General features: G+C 46.8%; 1 protein-coding gene across 1 annotated transcript in view; it reads left to right on the forward strand.

Moving 5' to 3' along the window:
• Window positions 1-12,500, forward strand: part of gas7b (growth arrest-specific 7b) — a gene marked incomplete at both ends in the record, with an annotated part of 38,815 nt that overhangs the window by 26,258 nt on the left and 57 nt on the right. Inside the window, 8 exons of the mRNA XM_084456714.1 lie at window positions 987-1,102; window positions 1,532-1,606; window positions 5,155-5,233; window positions 6,579-6,707; window positions 7,477-7,600; window positions 11,401-11,480; window positions 12,091-12,189; window positions 12,444-12,500. The exon at window positions 12,444-12,500 is cut by the window's right edge and continues 57 nt beyond it. Of these exons, the coding sequence (XP_084312840.1) occupies window positions 987-1,102; window positions 1,532-1,606; window positions 5,155-5,233; window positions 6,579-6,707; window positions 7,477-7,600; window positions 11,401-11,480; window positions 12,091-12,189; window positions 12,444-12,500 (759 nt within the window). The remainder of the gene's footprint in view (window positions 1-986; window positions 1,103-1,531; window positions 1,607-5,154; window positions 5,234-6,578; window positions 6,708-7,476; window positions 7,601-11,400; window positions 11,481-12,090; window positions 12,190-12,443) is intronic.

Raw genomic sequence — 12,500 nt, forward strand, 5'->3', positions numbered from 1 at the left:
TCTTACATGAGCACACGTACAGCACATCTTACAACACACACAAAGACACATTTTAACACATCTTACAACACACACATACCTATTACAGTAAAACACACACACTTCATACAAACCACACAGCCTAGTATTTTAGACATTGTGGTGTATCACTTCATACTGTATGGAGGATAACACCTCATCACCCTCAAATGAGGAGAGCCCTCTTCCAGTTCTCACTTTGTTTCAGATTTACTGTCCCCGAGGGGGAAATAGTCATTCAGCAGGACTATATAAAAACAGTGTTGACAAAAAGAAAAACACATGTAGCACATAAAAACATTGGTTAACATTCCTGCTTGTTTGTGTTCCTGGTCACCGCTAAAGTTGTGATCCAATCTCATTGGTTGTCTGGGCGAGTCCCAAAACTGACCAACGGACTGTGTAGCCACTAAGAGCGGGAGATCGGTCCCCCACACAGACCTCAGCGCAGCCTGAGAGCCACAGCTGTAGCACAGCACGGGACGCAGAGCCAGCGAGACACTGGAATCCGATTGGCTGTGAGCACGTCTCCCACGCCTGTAACCTAATCACATTCAGGTGTGGCCTACACAGCGCTAATGCAGGCTAGCATTACGACATGGCTGAGGCGTCTGGGATTAGCTGACGCTCACAGGTGACGACAGCAGGACGTGTTCATAATGCAAACTGAGCACCCGAGAGACGGCTCTGTCTGCAACAGAAAGGGTCATATTTTAGACTGGTTGCCAGGTATTGAGCACATCATACAGCTTTAGACTTGCAAAACTGTTGTTGTTGTTGTACTCATTATAGGGTTTGTCAGATCTCAACTTGAACACAATTATCACAAATGAACACGTACTTAACAGGAGCTTGGTACAACACCATATTACAGTAAAAACAATGTTTGTGCAGTGTTTTATTTGTGTGTGTGTGTGTGTGTGTGTGTGTGTGTGTGTGTGTGTGTGTGTGTGTGTGTGTGTGTGTAGACAGATAAGAAGGACCCTCAGGGAAATGGCTGTATCACAGGATTTGAGGTTTTACTGCAGAAACAGCTCAAAGGGAAGCAGATGCAGAAAGAGATGGCTGAGTTTATACGAGAGAGGTAAGTGATGAAAACACAACAGTATCATTCTACCATCCCATTTATCTGCTAGGCAGAAACCGAGGGAGAGACACCATTGTTTATTCATTTTGTACATGTATCTCATTTGCAAGAAAGGGACAGTAATGAAAATCACAATGTTTGGGGAAAATGTGGTTGCTTTGGACAGGATGCGATGAACTGTTCTGTCAGCATGTTATGGAGGGTGCTCTGCACGAGACTGCTATATTTCATAACTATTTATCTTGTTTTGATAGTTGTCACGTTGCCATGATAACAGCAAAGTGGAAATGGTCAAATCTTGAAATCTATTTCCCCTTTTTTCTTCAAGAACCCAGGATTTTATTCCATTGCACAAAACAGGAAAGGAACGTGCTAATGTGTTGTAAACGCTGTGTAGTAATGCTCTCTCTTCCTCCAACCTTGCAGGATCAAGATAGAAGAAGAATACGCCAAGAACCTCTCCAGACTCTCCCAGATCCCCCTAGCGGGCCAGGAAGAAGGGTGAGTGACATCACTTCCTGTACGGAGCCCTCCATGTAGAGGAAGCCTCATCTGTCACAATGGGGAAAGCCCTAAAACTTAATTTATACTTAGTCGTACAACAAATATCGGTCGACAGAGAAAAAAATGTCGACCGACATTTAGCATTCATACTTTAGCGAAGTGTCTGATCACCTCCATGGTAACTTGAGGACGCGTGGCTGATTGATCCATGGCAACAAACGTGCCTTCTATCTAGCTATCCAATCACAGCTGTGCGACGGGTGACGGCGTCTGCGACATTGGAAAGTTTGGCAGGTGCAAGACACCCCAGTCCGACACAAAAAAGTGTCGACAGTGATGTAATTTCTGTCTGTCGACAATTTCAAAAGTGTCATACGACGATGTATAAATTGGCCTTAAGGTCTGTTGTTCCTCACCTCTCTGCAGTGTGGAAGATATGAGGCAATACAAGAATGTGTCGACAGTTAAAAACTTTCCAAAGTTTCACATTTGCGTCCCCTCATCATGATTTTGACTTTGACAAATGTATGCCGAGCAGCACTGAGCCATGAGACTTTACTGATGGAATTTCAAGTGGGAGGTATACAAGGTTGGACCAACGTGGAATTGATACATTCCACCTTGTTAAAGAGCAGCAGAGTCAAGGAGCTTAGAGGGAGACACAGTCAGCAGTAATGTGTCTCTTAATCAGGGTGGTGTGGTGGTATCCAGACCAGACCATGCCAGACCAGAACAGGCTAAACTAGATTACACCAGACCAGACCAGACCAGACTAGACTAGACTTTGACTTGACTACACCAGACCAGACTAGAGTAAATTAGTCTAGATTAGACTAGACTAGACTAGACTAGACTAGACTAGACTAGACTAGACTAGACTAGACTAGACTAGACTAGACTAGACTAGACTAGACTAGACCAGGCCCAGGCCCAGGCCCAGGCCAGAAAAGCACGTCAGACAGCTCTGTGTGATATCTGGAGGCCCCTGTCAGTGGAGCTGTGAAACAGGAAGTCTGGTCCTCCTGTAAATCAACTGCTTCCTTTGATCCAGGGTCCAACCACTAGAGAGAGAGAGAGAGAGAGAGAGACATGAAGAATCTCATAGACACAAAGAAAGTGTGTGTGTGTGTGTGTGAGAGAGAGAGAGCGAGAGAGAGAGAAGGGGGAGACGGAGACCCCCATTCCTCTGTTCCCCCTGACAGCGGTGGGGATGTCCTGCTGAGAGCAGGCCTGTTTGTCTGGCTCTCCCGGGGGACAGGGAGACATGAGAGCCAGGCTGGAGGGAGGCCTGTGGAGCCCACAGACGCCTTAGACAGAGAAAGACCCCCCGTGCTGATCGAATGCAGTGAATCTTCCGGCACTTTGTGTCATAAGTAGATCAGGAACGCACCAGAAGAGTCTCCCGCTCGTCGTTCGAGCACATGAACGAATGCAGAGCACGTTTTCCATCTTCAACTCACTGGAAGGACAGGGGCGGTTCTGTAGGATGGTGAGAGAGGCAGGTGGGTTGATGAGGGTGCAGTTGGCACCACGGCCCCCGTCACGCCACACACTGTCCCAGAACAGCAGCAGCAGCAGGGGCGGAACAGGAATCGTTTCATCTAGAATCTAGATTATGCCAGCCAGTTCCGCCCACCCACACCCAGAGACCTGCAACACAATACCAGCATTATCCTCCTGTTTCTCTCTCTGACTCTCTCTCTCTCTCCCTCTCCCTCTACTGTATCCCCCCCTCTCTATCTCTCTCCCCTCCACTCACCCCCCCCCCTCTCTCTCTCTCCCCCTCTCTCTCTCCCCACTGTATGCCCTCCCTCCCTCTCTCTCTCTCTCCCCCTCTCTCTCTCCCCACTGTATGCCCTCCCTCCCTCTCTCTCTCTCTCCCCCTCTCTCTCTCCCCACTGTATGCCCTCCCTCCCTCTCTCTCTCTCTCCCCCTCTCTCTCTCCCCACTGTATGCCCTCCCTCCCTCTCTCTCTCTCTCCCCCTCTCTCTGTTGTTGGGCAGGACAATCAGTGTTTTGTTGGCCGGTCCGCTCCTCACCCTGTGCCCGTCCTGGGCAGAACCGCTGGTCTATTCCTGAATCTACCATTTGTCTGGCCCCCGGGCATGTGACTGAGTTTTATAGCCGCCAATCATGTGGCGTATTTCGCAGCAGAACAGAGCGGGGGTTTGCGCCGGCCGATTTACAACCCAGAGATGTGGCTTCGCACGCACTCACGTAAACGATGAGCGCTGTAAGGCTTTCTTACGAAAGGGAGAAAGATATAAGTCATCAATGGTGACTTGAACTATGGCCATCGTGTTGCTTTAAATTAGACATGAGCCAGAACACGCTTCACGGGGGCAGCACAAGGCCACGTAGAATGAGTCTGGGTCTAATAGCCCTCCTTGGGTAAGGAGTAGTATAGCCTATATCTCAAATGGGACTACCTGTCACGTTAAAGGTTTCCATAGTATGCGACGTGACTCATGAAAACTGAACTCCCTCAGAAGTCACTATCAGGGCCAAGCCATCAGTATAGTGTATGCCAAGTTTCCCTGGAAACAGAGATTCTATACCGTTTCCCAGTAGGCCAGCAAGATGAATGTCCCATAATGCAGTTGGACATGAGTTAGAGTGTGGCGACGGTATAGCTGCTCTCATCTCCTGTCTGGCCCTGATCTGTTATCAGGGAGCTGTGTGCGTGTGCGTGTGTGCAGGTGTCCGAGCGTGCTGAGGAATGTGCTGGAAGTCAGCGGAAGGGAATTCCACACATATCTTCCATCCAGGCCGCTCCTTTGAAGTGACCCGGTCAGCCGTAAAGAACCTCAGCTCCAGACCGCTGCCTCCTGGCTGGGCACGGCCGTACGGGCTAGCTTTAACGGCCGATAAATTTCCCCAAAAATGACCGGAATGAAGATGTTTTTGAAGAGGCTTATATAGAATTGATGGTCCTGCCTACTTTCATTAGTGCGCTTAAAGTGCTATTAGCTGTTTTTTTGTTTAAGGAACGATGAGTTGATTATTTAGTACATTAACAGTTATGCTTAACTTCGACTAAACAAAGCAATAAAAAAAATGTAGACTCCAAGTAAAAGAGATACTTTTCTGTAAAGAAATAACCACAATGAAGAAATAACAAATGGTCTTGCATAATAACTAAGACAAAGTGCGAGGCCGTGCGGGATCTCCGGGCCCCATCTATCCTAATCATGGGTTGCCCTTGCTGTGGATTAGGCTCAGCTGCTAGATTTACTGGAGGGATTGTTATATATGAACTCTTCCTCTGGACCTCCTGGTGAACCCCATCTCTCTCTGTATGTGTGACAGGATTCACCCTCTCTCTCCCTCTCTCTCTCTCTCTCTCTCTCTCTCTCTCCCTCTCTCTCTCTCTCTCTCTCTCTCTCTCTCTCCTCCAGCTGGGAGTCTGACTCACTCTTATGCCTGTGTGAGATACAGTACTTAACCATTCCAAATCTCTTTCTTTCTCTCTCTCTCTCTCTCTCTCTCTCTCTCTCTCACACACACACACACACACACTCTCTCCCTCTCTCTCTCCTCCACAGGACTCTAGGGGAGGCCTGGGCTCAGCTGAAGAAGAGTCTTAATGACGAGGCGGAGGTTCACCTCAAGTTCTCCTCCAAGGTAAAACGCCACGCCACTCCCTCCACTCCTGCAGCCTCTGCCTTGTGCTGAGGACGACCAGCTGTACACGTTGGCTAGACGCACCCGTCTAGCGGCACAGCGGAGCACGGAGATATACGGCACAGGATATATCTCCATATTACGACCTCTCTCGACTGTCTAGTCTGCTAAACACCACGCCCTAGTGACTCTTAATTGGGGCTCCCTGCTATGAAATAGATGTGCATGGTGAGTTTATCTTGGCAGAAAGAGGGAGAAACAGAGTCATAGAGAGAGAGGGGGGAGCGGGAGAGGAGGAGCCCAGGAGCACAGCTGGACCGAGCAGAGGAAACGACGTCAGAGTTTTTATTCTCAAGGGAGTGAAAGGCACAGATGTGCAGCGTGCGACGCAGAGCGATATTGAGGGGAGAGAGAGGAGAGGAGGAACGAGAGAGGGAATGAACTCTGTGGAAAAGGGTCTAACACAGCTATAGACTCCAGAGGGAAAGAAAGAGAGAGAGAGAGAGAGAGAGAGAGAGAGAGAAATGGAGTACACGCTCGTCATGCATCTTTCTCATTCCGCTCTCTCATTACCTCAGACTCTGGGGCTTATTCAATCAAACCATGACACAGGATGTCATGCGAAGACGGGTCAACAGAGTGACATTCATCCAATGAAATTATTAACAGAGTGCATCACATTCTTTTTGAATTCACTCACATCCTGCTGACTGTCATTGAAAACACTTGTTCTGCATCCTGTTTTCGTTCAGACTGCTGAACTAGTCAAGAGAAAAAGGGATTTTGATGTTATGCCTCTGACATGGCCTTCTCTATCAGCCCAGCTAACCCATTAGCCCGTCATATAGTAGTGATTAAGTTTAATTATAGCAAAAAGAACAACAAATTATCTTATTTAGTTAAACCCCTAATCATGAACAGGACTTCATGTGAGTTTTCATCAGAAGCAGCAGACGCAGGTCAGGACAATTCACAAGGCCAAACAACTGACCAACGTATAGAGAACCATCTCTCTATAGAACCATCGCTCTATAGAACCATCTCTTTATAGAACCATCTTTCTATAGAGCCATCTCTCTATAGAACCATCTCTTTATAGAACCATCTCTCTATAGAGCCATCTCTCTATAGAACCATCTCTCTATAGAACCATCTCTCTATAGAACCATCTCTTTATAGAACCATCTCTCTATAGAGCCATCTCTCTATAGAACCATCTCTCTATAGAACCATCTCTTTATAGAACCATCTCTCTATAGAACCATCTCTCTATAAAACCATCTCTCTATAGAACCATCTCTCTATAGAATCATCTCTCTAATGGTTGTCTCTCCCATACCCCCAGCTCCAGAGCGAGGTGGAGAAACCCCTGCTGACGTTCAGAGACAACTTTAAGAAGGACATGAAGAGGTTTGACCATCACATCGCCGACCTGCGGAAACAGCTGGTCGGACGCTACGCTGCCGTGGAGAAGGTACGGGACCTACCTGACACACACACACACACACACTCTCTCTCTCTTACACACACACACACACTGCTGTATCTTCCACAGACACAAATGCACTCACATACACACGCCTTTCTCTCACACACACTTTCTCTCACACACACGCGCGATCATAAATACCCTCTCTTAGGAAAGGTGCCGGGCTTTCTGCAATAAGATCTGCCCTTGCACTTCTTGGCAGCTCCAGAATTTCAAGAATCTTTTCACACACGTGATTAAAATTCCACAACTCTACCCTAAGCAGAGGAGCCTTTCCCCCCTGTGGAACCCTTTCCTGTTTCTTCAAACTCTGATCCAGCAACCCTAAACCCTCATGACCTCACAGCACCAGCCATCTGCCCCCCAGCTCCCACAGCTGGCTTTGATCTTCTGATCTCATTAAACATATCTCTCAAGAATGGAGATCTACGTGGCGTGGTGTGAGAGTTTTTCATTCAATTCATGCAAACCTTTATTTAACCAGACAATTAAAAACCCTTGAGACAAAGTCTCTTTTAGTTATGTTTACCGAAGAACGTAGTGCTGTATGAGAAGAGCCCCACTGACATGGCTGTGACAGGCGCTGTAATGTCCCTCCTGTCCCATGTGTCCAGGCTTGTAAGACTCCTTTGACTTGATAACAGGTTATAACGGCATTCATAATGCACCATGTCCCTACTGTCCCTTATGTCCAAGTTCGTAATGTCTTATACCCGGTTATAACACAGTGTATGAACGTCTGTCCTGTGTCCAGGCTCGCAAGGCCCTGGCGGACAGACAGAAGGACCTGGAGCTGAAGACCCAGCAGCTGGAAATCAAACTCAGCAACAAGATCGAGGAGGACATCAAGAAGGCTCGCAGGAAATCCACACAAGCAGGTCAGAGCCCAGGGGGGGAAGGTCGAAGGTCACGGTACATGTCGGCGCATGGGGAGGTTTGTTATTGTGCGTTGACGTAATGGACGCTTTCAAAGCTCCCAAGCTGCCAACAACGCCATTTGGTGATGATTTACGTGAATCACTCACTCTTTGTCATTTAGGACACAGATTGTGTTGTGATATACCGTAGTATCTCTCCGCTTCCAACTAAATGTTTGTGCGACAGAAACTACAGGACTCCAGGACTGTTAGTCTGTTATAATCTCATCTATGTAGCACTTCTTGTTTGACCGGCAGCTTTGAGATAAAACTTGAATCTAGATGCTGCTGCCTGGCTGTGTGGATGTGAGTCACGGGCTTTATCAGCAGTTTCACTCAGACTGGGGTCAACAGGACAGAGCTGAGAACAAAGACACAGAACACACTCTGCTGCTGCTAGAGTGTGTGTGTGTGTGTGTGTGTGTGTGTGTGTGTGTGTGTGTGTGTGTGTGTGTGTGTGTGTGTGTGTGTGTGTGTGTGTGTGTGTGTATGTGTGTGTGTGTGTGTGTGTGTGGTAGTTTGTTTGTGTGCATGTGGTAGTGTTTGTGTGTAGCAGCAGTAAGGTGTGGGTGTGGGCTAGTATCAGCACACTCCCCCAAGGTGTCACGGCTTGGCAGCACTGAGGACATGGAGGTGGTGGAGGGAAAGGGGCAGGAGGAGGTGGAGATAAAGGGGGAGAAGGAGGAGGTGGTGGTGGAGGGAAAGGGGGAGGAGGAGGTGGAGATAAAGGGGGAGAAGGAGGAGGTGGTGGTGGAGGGAAAGGGGGAGGACAAGGGAAAGGGGGAGAAGGAGGAGGTGGAGGGAAAGGGGGGATCCAAGGGAAAAGGGGGAGAAGGAGGAGGTGGTGGGAAAGGGGAAGGAGGAGGTAGAGGGAAAGGGGGAGGAGGAGGTGGAGGGAAAGGGGGAGGAGGAGGTGGAGGGAAAGGGGGGGGGGGGGCGAGGAGCAGAGAGGTGGGCAGAGGGTTGGTCCTCTCCTGATCAGCCACTGAAAATGCAGGAAAGCTCGGGAACCCAAACACCGTAGCTGGAGGGAGAAGGAGAGGTGAAGGAGTCCAGAGCCGGGTCGTTTCTGTGACTGAGGAGAGAGCCTGGCCAGTATAAACAGATAAAGACCTCCTCCAGAGTGTGATGTCATAGCTGGACCAGGCAGAGCCAGACGCCCCAGGACACAACACACATGCACACAAACCTATACACACTCAAGCCTACACACACGCACGCACAGATGCACACAGTCACACCTCCTCCAAAGTGCTTATGCAATCAGTGAGAAAAACAGCAATTGACTTCTTGGTGATCATAGTATGCCAGTGACGAGGGTGTGTGCGCCAGCCACGGTGGTGTGGGTAAGTGTGCCAGTTATGATGTAGTGTGAGGGAGGCCGAGAGGAGAGAGGTTGAAAGCAATGCTTCTGTCTGGACACGAAAAGGCCAGACTCACACACACACACACACACACACGCACAGACACACACACACACACACACACACACACAGAGTCTCAGATATGGTTCTTTATCCAATTAAAGCCAATTACATCTTTACAATCTTCTTTATCTCTCTACATCATTACAATATTCTTGATACATTTTAACTGAAGCTACAAGGCAATATAAGATTATACACATTGAGTTGATTTCTTGCAAATGTATTTGACGTGTTGGAATCAAGGGTGTAGGTTTGGTCTCAACATTGGAAGGGACCATATAATAGTGTAGCCAATTTTTGCTGAGGACGGGAGGTTAAACCTCTTAAATATTGATATATTAATGAAATTGAATAATACTAATCCAATCTGTTTTATTGTACAATGATTATTATGTTAAAAAAGACCAAACTGATTGGGTGGGCGGGGGTCATGTGACTAAGCTGACTTGCTTCTTGATCACTCACACTGACTGTCTCCTAAAAGATAAATCAACAAATAACCTCAACATGAGTCATGACTGAATTATTCTTTTGCATCATGTTAGGACAACTTACAACTAAGTTAACATCAAAATAGGTAATATGGTAACGTTACATGTAAATTGGTAATTTACAATTAATCCATATTAGCATTATGTTTAATCATAATCTCAGTATCAATTTAATTTAAGACCTCATCTGAAACCCTGAAGATACACCTGTTGCATCAGTCTGCTCTACATCTCAAGTCATATCCTGTGTTTCACTCTCTCTAGACTGCTGCTGTGCTTCTTCACTCTCTCTAGGCTGCTGCTGCTACAGTACGTTCCTCCACTCTCTCTAGGGTGCTGTGTTCCTCCACTCTCTCTAGGGTGCTGTGTTCCTCCACTCTCTCTAGGGTGCTGCTGTGTTCCTCCACTCTCTCTAGGGTGCTGTGTTCCTCCACTCTCTCTAGGGTGCTGTGTTCCTCCACTCTCTCTAGGGTGCTGCTGTGTTCCTCCACTCTCTCTAGGGTGCTGTGTTCCTCCACTCTCTCTAGGGTGGTGTTCCTCCACTCTCTCTAGGGTGCTGTGTTCCTCCACTCTCTCTAGGGTGCTGCGGTGTTCTACCACTCTCTCTAGGCAGTTGTGTTTCTTCACTCTCTCCAGACTGCTGTTTTCCTACATAAAAATGATTTAATTAAAACTGTGATTTTCATGGGATTTTTAGACTGAGATTCAACTATAAATTGAAATATCCATCTATTAGGGATGTCACAGACATTAGTAGTAGTCAATACCAGTAGTGAAACTCCAAATGATTCTTGTTCAACACATGCTCCTGTACATCTGAGATGATTTTCATGATTTTTTACTGTAGCATATTTTAATAATCTGATATTACAGTCATAACAATGTCCCATTGAGATCTATATAAGATTACCTTTACATTAGCATAGAAAGGTCAAATCAAATGTTCTCAGCAACCAACACCAGATCCTTGTTCAACACACCCCCATGTACCTCTGAGATGAGTTTCTTGTATTTTTACTGCAGCATATTTTAATAATCTGATATTACAGTCATAACAATATCCCATTGAGTTCTATATAGGCTGACTTTTACATTAGCATAGAAACTGCAGCATATTTCATTAATCTGATATTACCACGAAGGACGACTGGGAGGCGAGATTAGCGTTCGTTCTAGCAATTTCAAAATAACGCTCTCCCATGGACATTGAAGTGCTAGTAATGGTCCTGGTAATTTCTCCACGTGAGAATTGTGAAGTGTAGCGTGTGAGCGTGAGAATAGGCTGATATGTAATGTGAGACTTGGCCATGGATGTATTGGGGACTTGGCAGTCCTGCGTCTTGATATCTGCCCACCAATGATTGTCTACTCTGAGAGAATAAGGGATGTTTACCGTTGTTTTTATGGACTTTATCTCCCCCTGCTGGTGAGGCGGTGGAATAGCCACTTCATGCTGGACGTGACTCAAAAAGGCTCAGTGGCTAGGTATACAAGATGATAGACTACGAGATGATAGACTTCAAATCCTCTGCCATTTTGTTATCCGATCTATCCAGTCCTTTTGAGATCTGTGAATATCCAAGACACAGAGTCAAGGGACGGGGAGGAGAAGCTCAGATAGGCCCAAGACAAGCGATATGGAAGTGATCATTTGATGATTGCCTGGCATATTTAAGTAGCCTACAGTAGATGTTTTGCTATATATTAATTGTGATTGTGATGTGACTCGTCCATCTGCGTGTGTTTTCTGTGGTAGACCCCAGCAAATATTGTGCACAATAAAGACGATCCATCCATCTCATGGCACGCGCCTGTAAGCAGTGTTCTGCGTTCTCTCTGACAGGTGATGACCTGATGCGATGCGTTGACCTCTACAACCAGTCTCAATCCAAATGGTTCGAGGAGATGGTCACTACAAGCCTGGTGAGAAACCCCTCCCTCCTCACTCAACACGGATGATGTAACCTACTGTAGGTCTCCGATCACTTCTTCCCCCTGCATAAATAAAGGATAAATACAAAATATGAATGTGAGCCCCCTCGCCAAAAACGCATCTTAAAGGTGCAGTATAGTATGCAGTTTGGCTCAGAAACAGTTTTTGTTATATTTTTTGCAATTCTCATTACATTCCAACAGCAATCAACACATAAAGTGCTCTGCCACAAATCTGAAATAAATCTGTAATATGTGGAAGTTGCAGCACTGTAATAAGTGTGTCCAATAATTTTGAATTACCAACTTAAAATGATTGGATGTCCTACCTGCCTGTCAACCTACCTACAGTACCTGCCAAGCATGTGTCATTGTTTGCCCCCAGTTTTGAGGAGTGACTTTGGAGGGAGGCCTGAAGGGAGGGGTGGCAATTTTGTTGGTTGCATTTTTCTAAATTTTTCTAAATATTCCCTAGGTCTTACAGGAAATCGCAAACAGCATACTGCACCTTTAAGATTTCAACATTAGCACATATCTGGCTATGTCCAGCCCTGCCGCAGCTCCATGTGTGACCCCCTCCCTGCTTGTTCCCCATCTTCAGGAGCTGGAGAGGCTGGAGGTGGAGAGGGTGGAGATGATCAGACACAATCTCTGTCAGTACACAACGCTAAGGCACGAGACAGACATGTTCAACCAGAGTGTAAGTCCCAATCAGTACCACTCCACGCCAGGAGGTGGAGCTCTAAGGTTACATCTTATTACAATTTGTTTTTATGCTCCCAAGTATTTGTTTTACTGTGTGTAACCTCAGAATAACTCACATTCTCACTGCCGAGCGGCTGATACAGAACACGTCTCTTGCCAGAAATGATCACGCACGCACACACACACACACACACACACACACACATAGACACACACACACATGACTGAGTGATACTCTTGTCTCTCCAGACGATGGAGCCAGTGGACCAGCTCCTACAGACCGTGGACCCAGCCAAAGACCGGGAG

Source organism: Borostomias antarcticus, assembly GCF_949987555.1.
Source record: "Borostomias antarcticus genome assembly, chromosome: 22".
NCBI lineage: Eukaryota > Metazoa > Chordata > Actinopteri > Stomiiformes > Stomiidae > Borostomias > Borostomias antarcticus.